Source organism: Pantherophis guttatus, chromosome 2 (assembly GCF_059756535.1).
Source record: "Pantherophis guttatus breed Tessera chromosome 2, ASM5975653v1, whole genome shotgun sequence".
NCBI classification, from domain to species: domain Eukaryota; kingdom Metazoa; phylum Chordata; class Lepidosauria; order Squamata; family Colubridae; genus Pantherophis; species Pantherophis guttatus.
The window spans coordinates 144,300,260-144,319,036 of NC_142064.1; the positions used below are offsets into that span (position 1 = coordinate 144,300,260).

Genomic DNA, 18,777 nt, shown 5'->3' on the forward strand with positions numbered 1-18,777 from the left:
GAGGAATTATAGATTTGATGTGGTAGTGTAGAACAGGGATCTCCAATCTTGGCAATTTTAAGACTTTTGGACTTCAACCTCCAGAATTCTGGGAGTTGAAGTCCACAAGTCATAAAGTTGCCAAGGCCGGAAGCCCCTGGTATGAAAAGAAGAGATTCTTCTCCTGAAATTCTCACAATGATAGGAGAATACCAAGTCCTCTTGTGCTCTTAGCTTTATAAAGCATGGTAATTGCTTACTTTTCCCCCCCCTTTTAGCTTTTTCAATAAAGGAACCTAAAGAAGCAAAACAGGCATGGGGGTATGTTCCTGTCAGAAGCAATGCAAGCATGTTCTGGTGGTTGTACTATGCAGACAGTCCCACTCAGAATTTCACACAACTTCCTCTTATCTTATGGCTGCAGGTAAGTTGGGGATAAGGCTTTGATGTGAGCTTTATGGAAGGATGATAGCATCAGAAGTAGAGTTGAACCATGTAAAACCTTGCAGTAGAAGGTTTCTAAAACCTTGAATAAATCCTTCAGAGGGGAAAAATAAAGTTTAAATTTAGATTCAGTCTTGTAACATCAACTGATTGCATTGGAGGGGCAGGGGTGGGGGGGAATTGAGTCATTGTTAATTCCTGGTTCCTGCCTGGAACAGTCCTGCAGGTTTTTTGCAAGATTTCAGAAGCGGTTTGCTCTTGCTTGCTTCCTAGAGCTGAGAAGATGGGACTGGCCCAAGATAATTCAGGTAGTCTCATGCCTAAGGCAGAACTAGAATTGTCGGTTTCTGGATTTTTAGCCAATGCCTTGACCACTACACCAAATTGGCTCTCATTGCATATTAATTGTATCTCGTTGCCTTAATTATTCTAATTCAAGCTATTAAAAGCAGCTGAAAAATCAGAAATATTATTTCTGATGCACCACACAAAGCTGTAGTGTAAATTGTTTGGATTTGTAAGTTGCTTGGAGTGTTTTATGAATTTAGCCATAGCTTTTGATTCACAAAATAAGGCAAGCTAATTGCAAACAATGATAACTTTGTAACACTCTAAGCCAAAATTGAGAAAGCCATATTATGCTAAGCTTCCTTGGAGCTCTATCCTACTTATTATATGTTGCAAGTTAAGCTACTTTGTGTATGAAACTTGTCACTCCTTACTAATATTTCCCTTGTCTCAAACTACGGAAGTTTTTAAAGATTCAAAACGGTGATCACTGGCTAAATATAGTGGAGGATGTGCAGCAAGTAAAGAATTGGTAACAGTAATGCAAAATGTAAGGGCAAAAATTAAAATGATGGCATAACATAAATGAGCTATAGAATTTCATTCTGGCATTCCTATGCCTAAACAGGTAACTCAATTTACAGCCATTGATTTAATGACAGTTTGAAATTACAACAGCACTGAAAAAAAAGTGATTTATTTTTACACTTATGACTGTTGCAGGATCCCCGTGTTCACGTGATCAAAATTTGGACCCTTGGCAATTGGCCTGTATTTATGAAAGTTGCAGTGTCCCAGGGTCATGTGATCATCTTTTGGGACCTTCTGACAAGCAAAGTCAATGGGGAAACCAGATTTGCTTAACAATTATGTTACTAACGTAACAACAGTAGCGATTCACTTGACAAGTGTGGCAGGAAAGGTCGTAAAACGGGGCGAAACTCATTTAACAATTGTCTTGCTTAGCAACAGAGATTTTGGACTCAATGGTGGTCATAAGTCAAGGACTACCTGTAACAAGCAGGAATTAAGTTTAGCTGGGAAAGTTCAGAATTTCTGACTGCTAGGTTGCTGCTTAAAGGCCTGCATTTTCTTTCCCACGTGGACTAAGATAGCACTGGGAAGCCGTTTCTAAGAAACAGTTCTACAGGATTCTATTTGTAGATTTGCGTTAACAGCCTTGGAATGAAACCATTATGTTCATCACACCTCCTTTTCTTGGGAGATAAATGAAAAATAAGATAGCAAGAAAAATGGTTGATGTTTTTCTCTCCATTTCTCATCTCTGTGTTTTTCATAGGGAGGCCCAGGAGCTTCAGGTTGCGGATATGGAAATTTTGAAGAGATTGGCCCTTTAGATACTGATCTAAAACCAAGGAAGACAACTTGGGTAAACTGTCTTAACTTATACTGGGAAGATTGGGTGTGTTCTGGCAGGCCATGTTAAAAAATATATACTTTTTGCAGTATGTTGATTTTTGTTGCAGACTTTGAGATCTTTCTTGCTCATTTTCCTCTAGGAGCTCATACACAGCATGCTTCTGAAGCTGTCAGTTATTTAAAGTGATCTTACTCCTACACTTCATCCAGCAGCCTAATACAGGGATGTCAAACTTGCAACGACACATTGTTGTCACGTGACGTATCGCAGCTTTCCCCCCCTTTGCTAAAATGGGGGTGGGCGTGGCCAGCGCGTGACACATCCAGGCTGCGAGTTTGACACCCTGGCCTAATGGATTACTTGTCTTTATGCTAGGAGATCTTTATTTGCTCTATTTTTCTGTATTGTTCTTGTGTTAAACAAACCAAGTAAGACTTTAGGTGTTACTTAGGATTCATATTTAAAGAAGTGAATTTTACCAGTACTCGTAAGACTGCTCTTCCACTTTCCTGAAAGCCAAAAACAAAAATGTGTATATTAAAAATATATATTACAAGTATATATATATGCATGTGTACAAAACAACATACACATAAACACACAGACAGATACATAAGGATAATTTATAAAACCTTAAAAGAATGAACTTAAAATTGGGAAAAATTATTGTTTTGAAACACAAACACTGGAAGGTTTGACTCTGTTGCAAGTATTAACAACTGAAATTAAGAGACTTCTATGGCTGAGGTTGCCTATGAATGAGAATAGCTAATCCTAGCCTTAATAAATGCCTCTAGGCTTAAAATATAGCAATAATGAGTAGTGTGCTGCCCTTTCAATGCAAAATAAGCTCTCTCATCGTGCCTCTGTGGGAATCTTTGGAAGAGTCCTCCTTTGTCATCCCTTTTAAGTATGCTGCTCTCCCTCTCTCTGTGTTGCTGATGTCAGTGTTTCCTTTGGGTGGTGTAGCTGCAGGCAGCAAGTCTTCTCTTTGTTGACAATCCTGTTGGCACCGGATACAGTTATGTTAATGACTCCCTTGCCTACGCCACTGATCTCGGCATGGTCGCTTCGGATATGATGGTGGTTCTCCGAGAGTTCTTTAAATCAAAGGTGGAATTCCAGGCAAGTACAGTCGGAACAGCCCATGGAATGCCTTATTGTCCATTATCACTGTATGAAGTCCCTAAGCTACACATTAGCCCTATTCAAACATTGCAAAACTGAAGTACTCATCACACAAGCCTTTTCCTTAAGCTCTGCCGACATTTATCAAATGGCTTTGGAGATGGATGTTTACAGAAGGAAACCTTGCTTAAGTTCGCTTAAAATTGCACATGTGCTGACTTCCTTGCAAATCGGCGTCTTGAACAATTGGTATCTTGGTTCATGCCAAAGCCAGTCCACTAATAGTTATGCTTGCAAAGGCTCCTGCAGACTGTCATCCTGAACAGTATCTGTTACAGGGCAAGGCCTGTTCAGAGTGTTGACATAGCAGGAATTCACAATGTGAGTGTGCCCAAAAGCTAGATTTAGGCCCCCCTTTCACCCCCCTTCAATGTATCTCAGAACAGGAGGCAAATGAGGGTGTATTGAAAGGTTCCTCATTCCTGCCAGTGTAGAGATCGCTCCCTCCTGAAAGTTGGCCATTTAATGGAGTGATTTATAATCCTAGGCCTGATTTTGGCCAAAAAGACTTAGGCTGTAGGATTAGTCCTGGGAAGCAGGGTTTTAACTATGATCAGAGGGAGATATGAAAGGTCCTTGTAAATTCATTGTGTTGGCCTGTCGTCAGAATGGTGTGGATTCTCTAACTTCAGGGGGAAATAAAATTAGATGTTAGGGTTTTTTAAATTTTTGAAATGAAATCCCAAACGTCCCAGTTGGTGTGTAAATGACTTCATTTGGTGTACAGGTAATTCTCGAGTTATGACGGTTGCTTAGCATTACAAGAGACACCCCCCCAAAAGGTACCTATACTTATGACCATAATTTGAAGTTCTGACAACAACGCCCCCCTCCCCCAGTAGTCACATAATTGCATTTTGGGTGCTCGGCAACCAGCTTGCATTTATGTGATTTATAATGCTTTTTGCCAGAAACCAGGGTTTGCTTAGTGACACTGGCATTTGCTTAATGATTGCAGTGAAAAATATAAAATTGAGCATGATCATTTGACCTGCTTGGCGTTGTGCAACTGTAATTCTGGGCTCAGTTACATTCGGAAGTTGCGGGGTACCTGTTATCTGCATTGTAATGAATCCTATGTCTGTGGAATGGGGCAGGAGAGAAATCCAAAGGGGGGGGGGGTCTTTTACTTGGCTTTATAGCTGCAGATTGAGGTCATTTTGTCTTGCTCTTCTGAGGAAAGATTTCCCTGAAGTGTTTATGGGCATCAAGCAAGAGGAAGAAAAGAGTGAAGGTTTATTTATGTATTGAGTAATTCTTTTATTTTTCTGGAAAGCATGTAAAGGGTTCAGTTGCTCAATCTCTTAATTTTTTAAAATGCATTTTTCCTTCCAGACAATTCCCTTCTACATCTTTTCCGAATCTTATGGAGGAAAAATGGCAGCTGCAATTGCTCTGGAAGTTCATAAGGTAAAGTTGATCTTTTCCTATCAGAGAAAATGTATTCTCTCAAGCTAGCTTGGATTTCTTCTGCAAGATCCTGAGGGAAGAATCTCTCTTAATAAACGGTGCACATAAAATCCTCCTCAAATCAAGTTTAGTTCTTGATTAAGTGTTGTTTAAAATGGAAGTGTTTTGCTACTGCTTCTGGGATATATTCCTCACCACCTAGTCTAGTCTATGACCCTGGGCTTTCCCAGTATTAACTAAATTGGACTGCCTTTGCTTTTTTCAGATCAGTCAAAATTGGCTAGATGCTGTTACCTCTGATGTGAAATATATACATGTTTCCATGTCAAGTGTGAAAGATGAGGTCTACAAGTGGTTCAGTTAACTGATTTATTGCTATAGCCCAGTGGTTCTCAACCTTTTTTTCTTCATGGACCCCCTTTAAATACCTTTTGTGGCCGTGGACCATGGCCATGGATCACCAAGATTTAAATCATAACATTTCTTCAAGCCTGTGACAACATTGCGGCCTCCCAGGGATCTGTGGATCACAGGTTGAGAACCACTGCTATAGCCTACGCATCAGAATTTTCTCAACTAACAGCACCTGCTTAGATTTAGATAGGAGTCAATGGCACTTAACATATGTTAGACTTGGTCAGCTTGTGGCCATGTAAGGATTCTAGGCCAATCCCTTTTCACCCCACCCCCAGGTTCTTCCAGTCCTTCTCTCATGTCCCAATATGTTTTTCATCCAGTCATCTGATCTTGGAATTTCCATTCAGGAGTACTTAGAGTGGGCCATTGCCAGGTGGCCACAGGCACCCCTAGAAAGCCTTGGTTGTCCCCCCTCCTGGGGCATCCCCGAAACAATTGACAGATACAACTTATTGTTATATCTGATATCTCAAGAATAATCACAGCTGTTGAACAGTTTATTTTAATGTTAATGATACCAGTTAAATTCAATTAAATCTTGCTTATTGACCCAATCCTATCCAGTTCTTTGCCCCTTCCTTCCCCTCAGGTGGATGTGTGGATCTTGCATGTGACTCAGGCACCAGGTGTTTTCCTCAGGCCAAAAGATATTGTACATCCCTGCTGCAACCAGTTGTGTAAGCGCACATCAGCAGTAGGAGCCATTGTTTAGCAAGTGATTGAGCAGCTACTCTTACTTTTCTCTAACTGTTATTCTGAAAATGTGGAAGAAAGTTGATGTGGGAGGGAGGAGGGAGGGAGGGAAGGAAGGAAAATGTAATGTACAAACTACATAACGTCAAGTATATTTTTGATTGAAGAGAGGGAGGACCAAGCTCTCCAGATAAGTGTCTCTCCCAGATTTGATTCCTGGCATGGATTTGATAACTAGCACAATGGAGGCAAAGAATGTTAGCACTGAGCTAAAATAAACTCTGCATAGGCAGCAGAGTCCACAGAAGTGTGTTAAAACTGGCAAGATGGTGAGCAGTCCATCACAAGGCAAGCCCCGCCCCTTTTGTTATTGCACAAGGTTTCAGAGAGTCAAGTCCTGATCTTGACACACACATAGGCCTGCATGTATGAGATATTGCTAGATATTTGATTGCTTTTAGCCAAAAAGAGCCTTGATAGTACAGTGGTCTAAGCACCCTGTTATTAACACAGCTGCCTGCAATTACTGCTGGTTCGAATCTCTCCAAGGCTCAAGGTTGGCTCAGCCTTCCATCCTTTCTAAGGTAGGTGAAATGAGGACCCAGTTTGTGGAGGCAATAAGCTGACTTTGTATAAATATACAAAAGTATGAAGGCTATTGTTTAAAGCATTGTAAGCCGCCCTGAGTCTCCGGAGAAGGGCGGCATATAAATCAATATTTTTTTTTAAAAAAAAGCACTTTCCTTAGCTATAGCATCAGCTAAGAAATCAACCTTTAATAATCTGCAATTCCTGTTTGCCTTCTTCCTGTCCTTAAGGGAAAGTGCTTAAAATATATATGGTACATTTACCTCAGAATAATTAGGCTTTAATTAAACCTTAATTCTGTTTTTTTTAAGGCTATTGAAGCTGGAACAATCAAGTGCAATTTTCATGGAGTAGCCCTTGGTGATTCATGGATTTCTCCTCTAGGTATAGTCATGTGAAGCTAACACGTACATATTGTGTATGTTCCAATGTATTTCTTGCCTCTTTCTGGCAAAATCTGGAAAAAAAATAAGAATGATTTGATATTCAGTACCAGCAACCAAGTTCAAATGACATTGTAGAGGCTTGGTTTTATCCCAACTTGACTTCAGGGGCCTTAGAATTAAAATCCTCTTCTCTCCATCTTATCTTATACTGAAATTACTGTAAAGAAGAATGTCGTTACTAGATACACAATGGCAGTTGTCAGTAAGAATCTGGGTTGGGCTTCCCATGTGATTTGAAAATAGTCCAGAGAGTTTACTCCCCCCTCAAAATCTTGGCTATTCTTCAGAATGTGTAATAGCAACATGAATAAGATCTTTTTAAAAATGTGAATAGTTTAATGCCATTCTCCTCAGCCTGGTAGCATCAAGATATGTTAGCTAGAATACAAGCCTTTCAGCACCCAGCCAGCATGGCTATCCCTGCAATCTGGGGATGGTGGAAAGCTTGTATCAATGCTCCTGGAAGGCACCAGATTTTGATATGTTGGAATAATAAACAGTTAGATCTCCATGGATTTAGAGATTTTGTGACGCTCCACTTTAAAAGCCAGGAGTTCTTTCCCTGCACTGATGCTGCTGCCTCTTCCTTTTCCTTCTTCTCTTTTTGAAAAGCTGCCAATTTTTAAATTGCTATGATTTATTTTATATAAGCTCTTATTTTGTCTTGATGCAGAAAATGCTCAGGAACTTAAAACTTTCCTGCCTGCTTTAAATACAGAAAGATGAAAAAGATACTAAAGTTTGTGCCCACTAGTCTGTTTTATTTTTTTAAAAAAATCAATCTTAATTTTTGTTTCTTTTAGATTCTGTGCTTGCTTGGGGGCCTTACCTATATAGCACTGTAAGTATATATTCCATATTTTTTTTTAAAAAAATATTAATGTTCTTACAACTACAAGGAAGAATAGAAAAACCCAAACTTCGGAATACAGTTCATACAAAGCATAAAACTGAATAAAACTAATAATAGAAGGAGAAAAAGAGAAAAAGAAAAATAATTTGAACTATTCTACCTTAATAAATAGGGTAAATAAACTTTACTATTATGCAGATATGGTAATTACCTTTATATCAAAATTCATGCAACTTTGTTTTTAAACCACAATTTAATGCTTGGCCATACAACATCTAATGAACCTGTTTTGCTGCCAATAAAGAGTCAATTCAAGGTTGGGAGTCAATAGATTTCACTGAGCCTAGCTTGAAGCAGATGCTTCCATTCTTTTCTTTCTTTTTTTATTCCTCTGCTTTTTGACTATTCATGAGAGTTACCATGTTGGATCAGCTTCTGGGGAACTCCGAAGATGGGATTGAAATCAGCAGGTTCATACAATGTTATGACCAATATTGATTGCTTATAAACACAGTAAACTCTTGGGCCTCAAAGGCTATATCTGCTCTCAATGCATACTTGGGATCCATTTATGTGTCCATACCTGCAAGCACATATTCTCCATGTGCTCCCCTTTCTGTATAGTTGCTCCAGCTGCCCTTCTTCACTGTTTTTGATCCCTGAAGATGCCACCTAATGGCATTGGCATTAAACCTGGCTTCAGTAGCAGGTCTCAAGTGTGCTGAGATTTATCTACCCCGCAAATAAGCCATAAGATAAGATCCATTTAAAAAGAAACTATATAAAGCTTTGGTGGTAAATACAGACACTTTAGAGCATCACAATTCCCTTTACCAAAAACTTCTTATAGTTTCTGTTTGTTGACTTTGCTTAGATTAATAAAGCCAATCTACCAGTTCTCTAATACTGTTGAGCATTCCAGGTAGCTTCTACATTTTCTTCGAAGCCATTGCAAATAATATCTTGTTAAAATACACTTTGACATCTGGACAGTTTACTGCCCAATTTATATTCCTTTGAAAGTACTTGAAGTTGAGGCATTATATGCAATGTTGGTTCTGAATTTCTTTTCTTTCCTTTCTGCTCCATCCCCCATCCCACTCCTTGTACTGCAGTCTTTCCTAGATGACCAAGGCTTGAAAGAAGTCACTAATGCTGCCAAGAAGATCCTGAATGCAATGAATACAGGGGCATATAAGCTTGCTACCCTGCTTTGGGATAAAGCAGAGGATATCATAGAAAAGGTAAAGAGATAGATTTAATTGCTTATGTACCATCAACTTGATGGCAGCTTCTAGAGACCAGGCAGACAGATTTTGTCTCTGACAATTTGTCTCCATCTTAGTCTTCACGGTCTCCCATGGTGCAATGATCATTGCTGTAACTGAATCCATCCATCCATCCACCCATCCACCTTATCATCCTCTTCTTTCCCTTCCTTTCCATTTTCCCAGCATTTTAGACTTCTAAGAGAGCTAGGTCTTCACTTAATGCTGTTGTAGACAAAAAATGACAGACTAGGCCAAGCTCTTCAATGCAGGAAAGAGTTTATTGCGCAAGGTTCAAAGACAGCGAAGGGTCTGAATGCCGATGGCTTCTTCTGGCCATGTATTTATACAGTTTAAAGGCAAAATTATTACAGAGAGTGATGCATTTCACACGTAGAAGCTGCCCTTTCATCTATCTCTACCTGGCATGGAAGAGGCACTTCTGTCTTGACCAAAGATTTGGTTTTCTAATATTTGAGTTTTATCCCAATATCGAATCTTAGCCTGGCTCAATGCAGTGGTTCCCAACCTTTTCTATACCCTGCACCACTAGAATGCTTCTGATATATTCTCGCACCCCTTACAAAAGTAAATAATTATATGCATATAATTACGCATATACACTATAATTTTGAAACTTCTAAGCCAGGTTTTCATCCTCTGGAATATCATCTCACACCCCCAGTTGGGAACCTCTGACTTAATGTAAAGCCTAGTTACTAGAGTTTTGACTGAGACCTTTGGATGGATTTCTTCTATGATCCGTTGGTTTGTTTTCTTGGCTATCTATTCTAGGGTATTCTCAGGAGTCCTTTTCAACCCCAAACCTTAAAGCAAACCATGTCTTTTGTTGCAGGATCTCTATTCTTAATGTCGTTTCTTTTCTTGTCTAGAACACAAATGGTGTGAATTTCTATAACATTCTAACCCCTGAATCTACGAAGGACACAGCTCTTTCATCCGCTGCAACTGAAACCATCCCATTTTGTAAGTTGAGTGAGAACTCTGGATTGCCAGAAATCTCTTTTTAGCAAGACATGGTAGTTTTAGAAGGTCAAAGTTGTAGCCCACGGTCTCCAAACTTGACAATTTTAAGACTTGTGGACTTCAACTTCCATGCTGGCTGGGGAATTCTGGGAGTTGAAGTCCACAAGTCTTAAAGTTGCTCAGTTTGGAGAGTCCTGGTGTGTAGCCCCTTTACAGATGCTAAAATGGGCTTAGTAGTTGTTATATTTTTCCACAGAAAATCTTTAGAACTCCAGTTTGTAATGTCTGAATTCACACACACTAGCCCACTATATATATATATATATATATATATATATATATATATATATATATATATATATATACATACATACATACATACATACATACATACATACACCGTATTTTTCGGAGTATAAGACACACCTTTTCCCCCCAAAAAAGAGGGTGAAAATCTGGGTGCATCTTCATACTCCGAATGTAGCCCCGCCCAGCTTCTCAAACGGAGGTTTCATCAGAAACGAAGCTTCAGAAAAGAAGCCCCCAAACAGAGCTTCAGAGGCTTTTTTTCTGAAGCTCTGTTTCGGAGGCTTTCAGAGGCAGGAAAAAAAGTTTTTTCTGAAATGGAGTTTCAGAAGTTTCAGAAGTTTCAGAGGCAGGAAAAAAAGCAAAAAAAAAAAAAAAAAAAAAGCAAGGCACAGAGCTCACAACCAAGGAATCTGTTGCTAAAATTCACCTCTGGGAACAGCTGATTGGGGGTATTCCAGGAGGCTGATCCACCTGCCAATCAACTTTTTTCTTATTTTCCTCCCCAAAAATTAAGTTGCCTCTTATACTCCAAAAAATACGGTATTTCCCAGGATCTGGGGGGTAGGGAGCTTACGTGATATGCCTATTGCAACTATGCAATGGAGATCAGAGCCAAACAGGAAGTAGCAACCTTCAAATTTCCTTTCACTGCTCCAATGCTCTAAATGAAGTTGCTGAAGTAAAGAAAGTTTCAGGAACTCAGCAACGGATTCTTTCATGAAAAGACTACGGTTCTGATTAACTAAACAAGCAGTTGTTCTGTTATTGTTATATTGGATCTCCATATAAGTCCCAAGTACTACAGACTGCCATCTTCCAAACTACACAAAACGCTTGAGCTGAGCATTACAAAATTAATACATTAAAAAATAGGGCAAATATATTTTTCTTATTAGAGAACATGTCATTGAAGTCTTGTCAACAGTTTTATTTTTTGCTTGATGAATGGTGTAGGCTTTTGCAATTTATGGCCATAATATATATAAAGGATTCAGGATTTGACAAAGGAGTGCTAGACAGGCTCTAGTGTTCTCTACTTACTCCTGAATGGATCTGATTACATTTTGGTAGGCTGCCATTGATTAACTGTTCAGAGGCCCTGAACAGATGGCTCTTGGCATGACTGGAGTCACATCTCTGTGGTTCAGAGTTATTTTATTTTCAATTTAATTGCACATTGATCTGTTGCCATATTGGGTTTTTTTTTTTTTATATATATATATTTATGATTTGGTTGTTGGAATTGGTGTGTGGGGGGGGGAGGGGGAGAGAGAGAGAGAAAAAAAATCTTCTGCACCAAAGATTAGAGCATCCATCTTTTTAAAACAAAAAAAATACAAGAGGTTCTCTTTCCAGGTAAACATCAAACGCGGTTTCTTTGTCTTCTTTCTTCAGTAAAATTGTTCCAGCGTCATGTGAAAAATCAAATTAAAGACAAGCTGAATGACCTGATGAATGGGCCCATCAGAAAAAAGCTGAAAATAATTCCAGACCATGTCAAATGGGGAGGTATTGTAATATCTACCGGCTCCGTCTAATACTCATATAGTTTGTTGTACAGTATATCATAGCTCACTAACAAATGAAGAACTCTACGATGAAGCTTTTCTCTTAGGAAACTATATTTAATATAACTATATTATATTAGATATGATTGAACTTCAATGGCAAAATGTGCTTTATCTGCAGTAACTGAACTGATATACTGTCTTTAGGGGGAACTGGGGATATTTATTTATTTATGCTACCCATCTCACTGATACAACTCTGGGTGGTTTACAATTACATCCAAAGTGATGGTTCTTCTGAATTTAAATGGAAAGGAGTTTTTTTTTTATATACACTTTAACCTATAAAAGTGACATCAAAAGAAAAATGTTCTGCAGTTAATTATACATGTAAGAAAGCAACCTCAACAGTGTTAATAAAAGTTAAGATATTGAGCCTGGATCTCTTGAGTTTAGCCTCTGTCCTGGAAGGAGATTTTAGGCCAGCCGGACTTTGCAGAGTTAATGTTGCAGAAAAAAATTGGAGGAAGAAGTGCTGACTATTTTGCCTTAAACATCTGGAGAAAATCAATACAAGGCTATAAATCTGAATATCATTTATTTCATAAGAGATGTGATGGAGCAAGGTTTTTAGGAAATAAGCTTCCCTCTAGAAGTACTAACATACCAGTCATTACCTTTCTCTTAACATTGGAACTCTCTAGACAGCCTTCCGAATTTGGCACTGATATGTAGAATTCAACTCCTAGAATTCTTAGCAGTGGCCATGTCATTTGGGAAATTCTGGGAGTTGAATCTGGATGGGAGTGTTACAGAAGATTGGAGGAATGACTTAGACTGGCCTGCTATTCAAAATTGTCCCTCAGAACAGGAGTCTATAAGCATGGCAACTTTATGGCTTGTGGGCTTCAACTTGCTGGCTGACGAATTCTGGGAGTTGAAGTCCACAAGCCGTAAAGTTGCCAAGGCTGGAGACCTCTGCCTTAGAATGTTTGGATTTTCTATACTGTATATTTGTAATAATAACTCCCTCTTTTTGACTGGAAGCTGCAATTCTAGTTCTCTGTACATGTGAAGATTTTTTTTCATCTCTAGGCAAAGAATCTTTTCATCCAATGACAACTCCCCAAATTCTTTCGAGAACACTACAGTGATTATTAAACTGACACAAAATTGTGTTTATGTCAGAGTCTTACTTCGTTGGGGGTGCTACTTGGAACCCTGACAGTTGTCTCATTTGCTAGATTTCCAATTACAATCAGGTATAGGAAATTTTTCCCCCTCAGATTAAAACCAATTGGGTTCTAAACCAGGTTGAAGTTAATTACTGTATTATTTCAAATTCTATTTGCTAAATAATACTAATACATGAAGTTTTTTAGTAAGAACTTCTGGGTGGCTCTGAGATTCAGGTTATAAACCCCAAGCCCCCCCCTTTTTTTCTCCACTTTTTAATGCTGGCTCCAAAACTCAGTAGTGAATTGTAGTTTCCTCCAATTTAGAAACTTAATTTGAAAAGTTAATTTTTGCAGGTTAAAATGAAAAAAATGTACTTTACTCCAACCCCCCAACTTCAGAAAGAAATGAAAATACCAGATCCTGGCCATGAGGCAAATGTATCTTTTTTGCATCTCTCTCTCTCACTCTCTCTCACTCTCCCGCCCTCCCCCCTCTCTTTCCCTCTCCCTCCCTCCCTCCCTCCTCTCCCCCCCTTTATCTCTCTCTCTCCCTCTCTCTCTCTCTCTCTCTCTCTCTCTCTCTCACACACACACACACACACAGAGACACGGTCCTTTTCTTTATCAATAACACTGAGTATGACCTTCAGACGGCATAAGGTTATCTGCCTCTTCATACTCTTTTGTTATCACTCTACAGGGCAATCAACAGGTGTATTTATGAATATGGCTGAAGACTTTATGAAAAATGCAATTGATATTGTAGACAAATTGCTGGAGGCCAATGTGAATGTCACTGTATACAATGGGCAGCTGGATCTCATCGTTCCTACAATAGGTAAGGGTGTTTTTTTTTCATGGGAATGAGCTTGGTGGAGACAGCAAAGCAGGTCATTATTATTAGGTGCAACTGTATACAGGTAATCCTTAATTTATGACCATCATGGAGCCTGCCCATCATGATAATAACTCGTGAAGGTCCTAAAATGGGTCAGTTATGTGACTGACCTGATTTTACAGTCTTTTTTGTGGTATTCATTAAATGAATCTGCACTTAAGTGAACCAATGGTTCACAATGGGTGTGTTTCAGAGGTGAAATGCTCCCAGTTCGGACCGGCTCGGGTGAGTAGGTAGCGATGGCGGCGGGCAATTCGGAGAACCGGTAGCAAAAATCCCTGCCCCTGCCCCCCATGCCGAGCTGAGCCGCGCGATCATCAGAGGCTTTTTTTCTTTTAAATGCCTCTGACAAGCCAAGCTCTGACGATCCCAGCTGAATTGCCTGCCAATCAGGCAACTCAGCTGGGATCGTCAGAGCCATTTAAAAGAAAAAAAGTTTTTTCTTTTAAATGGCTCTGACGATCCAAGCTCTGATGATCCCAGCTCAGTTGCCTGATCGGCAGAGGGTTTTTTAAAAACCCTCTGACAATCAGGCAACTGAGCTGGGATCGTCAGAGCCTTTTGAAAGCATTTTTTTACATGGTTTTACATGTAAAAAATGGTTTAAAAGTAAAAAAAAAAATTGGCCACGTCCACCCAGTCACATTAACCCCCCTCCCCCACCAAGCCACGCCCACAGAACCAGTAGTAACAAATTTTAGATTTCACCACTGGGTGTGTTTTTGTCAAAAACCAGAAGTAAATGTCAAAAACGTCATGAAACATCAAGCAAGATAGGAAAGTGAAAAGTTCAGAAGCAAACAAAGTAAAAAATAAGTGACTGGATGGTAGAAGGATGGTAGATGGCATAGCTCTAGAACAGTGATGGCTAACCTTTTTGCCATCGCGTGCCAAAACGGGGACGCACGTGCCCACACCTGTAATTCTATGCCCCCCTGTGCCCTGCCCCCTCATGCATGCGTGCGCAACCCCCCCGCACTCCCCCTGCTTTTGGCACGTGATGGCAAAAAGGCTACCGGTGAGCCCGGTAGGTCTGTTTTTTGCCCTCCCCAGGCTCCAGAAGCTTTCTTGGTGCCTGGGGAGGGCAAAAACGGCTTTCCCCATCCCCCAGAGGCCCTCCGGAGGCCGGAAACAGCCTGTTTCCCGACTTCCGGTGGGCCAGGAAGACCCATTTTTCACTCTCCCCAGGCTCCAAGGCTTTCTTGGAGCCTGGGGAGGGTGAAAACGGCCTTCCCTACCCCCCCCAGGCCCGCTAGAGGCCGGAAACGGCCCATTTCCCGACTTCTGGTGGACCCGGAAGGCCCGAAAATCAGCTAGCTGTCATGCACATGCACGCTGCAGCTGAGCAAGGACAGTGCTCGCGTGCCCACAGATATGGCTCTGTGTGCCACCTGTAGCACCCGTGCGATAGGTTCGCTATCACGGCTCTAGAAGGAAATGGGGCATACAGAACCCAGAAATAGTAGAAAGAAGTGAGCTGGGAAGAGAGTATTGAAGAGGGTAATACAGTCAAACATGAATGTTATCAGAGACTAAAGCTTTTGTATAGGAGGGATGTTTTGCTAGGAGATAGGATCAAGGCATTGTCTTGTGAATAAATAAGCAGTAGCTAGCATAACCTTGTTTGTAGAGTTTATACTCTCCCTTTCATCTTAAAATGGGATTCCTTCATGTGAGTAGCTATTTGGATTGCTTTTAATGATGAGATGACCCTTAGCTGAAGTCCAAGTGGTGGATTTATTTTCTAAGCCGTCTCCATTTCTACTTTGCTCCATTTTGAGATTTTATCGGTCTTTGCAGGCATATGCTAAACTCTAATAGATTCTTCTTCTTTTCAGTTGCAGTTTATTAACTCAGGTTAAACAATTAACATACAGTATAACATTAATCTAGGGAAACAGTGTTCTGTTTTTTTTCTTTAATGAGATATGTAAACCAGATCACTGTATTATGGTCAACAAATCCTTGGTGGCACAGCAGACTAAAGTGCTATTAAGTAACACCAGCTGCCTGCAATTACTGCAAGTTCAAATCTCACCAGGCTCAAGGTTGACTCAGCCTTCCATCCTCTCGAGGTAGGTAAAATGAGGACCCGGATTGTGGGGGCAATAAGATGATTTTGTATAAAAAAGAACACCACTTAGGGGGGTCCGAAAGCCCTACTAAGCTGGTATATACAAAAGTATGAAGGCTATTGCTTAACGCATTGTAAGCCGCCCTGAGTCTCCGGAGAAGGGCGGCATATAAATCGAACCAATAAATAAATAAATAAATCCAGGTGAACAAATCTAGGCTGAGTAATAGGTATGAATGCAGCCTGTGTTATCCGTCCACTCAGCTGGGTTTAGTCTGAGTTCTTGCGGTGGACAGCTGTGTCGGTCCTTTTGAGCAAAAGTGACTGGAGCTTTCAGGTCCGTTTGATCAAAAGCATTCACAACAATGTTGGGTAAACATAGACTAAGTTATGGAGTAATTAAATCTCCTGGCACTGGGCAAAGACGGTATGCTTATATTTAGATTACAGTTAGATTATCTTCTTGACTAAAGTAAATCTTTCAGTAATATAAATAAGCATATTTATTTATTTATGTATAAAATTTATTCATTACCTACTCCCAAGGGATCCTAGGCAATGTACCAGTGACTACACACCATTTCCCACGTTTATACTGTTCTTTTCTATTCGGTGGCAATATTGTTTCCCAGACATTGGGATAAAATTGATACCTCAAGGTCTGGAAAGCAAATTGCAATGAGTGGTAAATTAGCATCAGCCAGTTAAACAATGATGATTTCAAAGATGAGTTCCTGGGCAATGGTAGCAATGATTGAGATAGCCAACATGACAGCAGGTGCCTGGCTATACATTACACACACACACACACATTGCTAAGATTACTGTATGTGTTAAGTGTTTTACTAATTTCACAGTGGACCATTGTGGGCAATTGCAACCAAGATTTTTAATAACTCTAAGGCCGTGATGGCAAGCCTATGGCACACGTGCCAGAGGTGGCCCCTCTCTGGGCGCACGCTACTCTTCTGGTTTCTGGCACACCAGCCAGCTGGTCTTCACAGGTGCCAGAGCACGGGAGAACGGCCAAAAAACCAGCCATTTTTCGGGCCATTTTTGGGCTGTATTCAGGCCGTTTTGGGGCTGTTTTCAGGCTGTTTTTCAGGATGTTTTCAGGCTGTTTTTCAGGATGTTTTCAGGCTGTTTTTTGGGCTGTTTTCAGGCCGTTTTTGGGCTGTTTTTCAGGCTGTTTTAAGGCCGTTTTTCGGGCCATTTTTGGCCCTAAAAACAGCCAAAAAATGGTCTGAAAATGGCCAAAAAACAGGCATGTGTGTGACGGCCAGCTGTTCTTTGGGTTTCTGGCACTCCAGCACGCACACATGCACACACATTCCAGTTTGGGCCCTCGGTGCTGAAAGGTTCACCGTCACTGCTCTAAGGTGATTCACTTTGCATTGAAAGAGTTTTTCCCCCTTTTATTTATTTGTTTTAAAAAATCTGCATGCTGCTCTTTCCGGGACTTTTTGTTGCTTTATTTATTTTGATGGCTAGTAATAGCAATAGAACTTAGATTTATATACTGCCCCATAGTGCTTTAAAGTATTCTCTGAGTAGTTTATAATGTCAGCATTATTGTCCCCCAAAATCTGGATCCTCATTTGCCAACCTCGGAAGGAGTCAATCTCGAGCTGGTCAGGATCGAATTTCTGACAATGAGCAGAGTCAATCGGCGATACTGCATTCTAACTACTGTGCCACCATGGCTCTCCACCACGGTAGGTGGGGGATCATCTGTTCAAACAGGAGCAGTTTGTTGCAGGATTTTTTTATGATAGAGTTACTGATCAATTTTCTATGTTTAGGGCAAGAAGCTTGGCTCCGGAAGCTAAAATGGCCCAAACTGAAAGAATTCAGTACACTGAAGTGGCAACCTTTGTACACCTGCCCAGAATGCACAGAGACGGCTGCTTTTTATAAATCCTATTGTAACCTGAGCTTCTTCTGGATCCTCAAGGCTGGCCACATGGTAAGTCCTTTCCATGTCTTCAGAGCAAAAACAGGACAGTTTCTGTTTTGTATGTCGTAAGAAGGAAAACATTTTATAGACACAGCTTTGCATAGCACAAAGACAAAAGAATAGGGCAAGTAGGATGATACCGTATTTTTCGGAGTATAAGATGCACCTTAGTTTTTGAGGAGGAAAATAAGAAAAAAGCTGATTGGAAGGTGGATAATCAGCTGTTCCCAGAGGTGAATTTTAGCAACAGGTTCCTTGGTTGTGAGCTCTGTTCCTTGCTTTTCTTTGTTTTGTTTTTTTCCTGCCTCTGAAAGCCTCTGAAACAGCTTCAGAAAAAAAGCCTCTGAAGCGCTGTTTGGGGGCTTCTTTTCTGAAGCTTCTTTTCTGATGCTTTTTTCAGCCTCTGAAACCTCTGTTTGAGAAGCTGGGCGGGGCTACATTCAGATTTTCACCCTCTTTTGGGGGGGAAAAAGGTACGTCTTATACTCTGAAAAATATGGTACATCCCTTCCATGAAAGAGAGAGACTGCGAATAAAAAAAAAATTTTGCGAGAGAGAGAGAGAGAGAGAGAGAGAGAGAGAGAGAGAGAGAGAGAGGCTGCCATAAGCAAGGCTTTTTCATTTGATCATAATAACATGGAGATTCTTTTTTCAAACACTTTTTATTAAAGAATTTAACAATGCTAAAAAGTCATTTCTTGTCATTTCTAACTAGGTTTTGGCATAAAGTTCATAAAGGTTTTCCAGAATTTTATAGAAATATTTCTTATTTTAACCCCAATCAAAGAAGTCAGTTTAATGTTCCATTTTTTTGTTTCCAACAATCTTGATCTTCAGTTCATCAAGTTGCTATCCATGGGGTTGAATCTCTAATTAACCTTCCTTTTTCCCAGTCTCAAAATTCTTCCACG

At 40.2% G+C, this 18,777-nt stretch overlaps 1 protein-coding gene across 1 annotated transcript in view; it reads left to right on the forward strand.

The window, feature by feature from the left end:
* Positions 1 to 18,777, forward strand: part of SCPEP1 (serine carboxypeptidase 1) — a 28,523-nt gene that overhangs the window by 4,559 nt on the left and 5,187 nt on the right. The window contains exons 2-12 of the mRNA XM_034412499.3: positions 258 to 403; positions 2,012 to 2,101; positions 3,062 to 3,217; positions 4,616 to 4,690; positions 6,700 to 6,772; positions 7,638 to 7,675; positions 8,803 to 8,931; positions 9,849 to 9,942; positions 11,647 to 11,760; positions 13,638 to 13,775; positions 17,712 to 17,875. Coding sequence (XP_034268390.2) covers positions 258 to 403; positions 2,012 to 2,101; positions 3,062 to 3,217; positions 4,616 to 4,690; positions 6,700 to 6,772; positions 7,638 to 7,675; positions 8,803 to 8,931; positions 9,849 to 9,942; positions 11,647 to 11,760; positions 13,638 to 13,775; positions 17,712 to 17,875 — 1,217 coding nt within the window. The remainder of the gene's footprint in view (positions 1 to 257; positions 404 to 2,011; positions 2,102 to 3,061; positions 3,218 to 4,615; positions 4,691 to 6,699; positions 6,773 to 7,637; positions 7,676 to 8,802; positions 8,932 to 9,848; positions 9,943 to 11,646; positions 11,761 to 13,637; positions 13,776 to 17,711; positions 17,876 to 18,777) is intronic.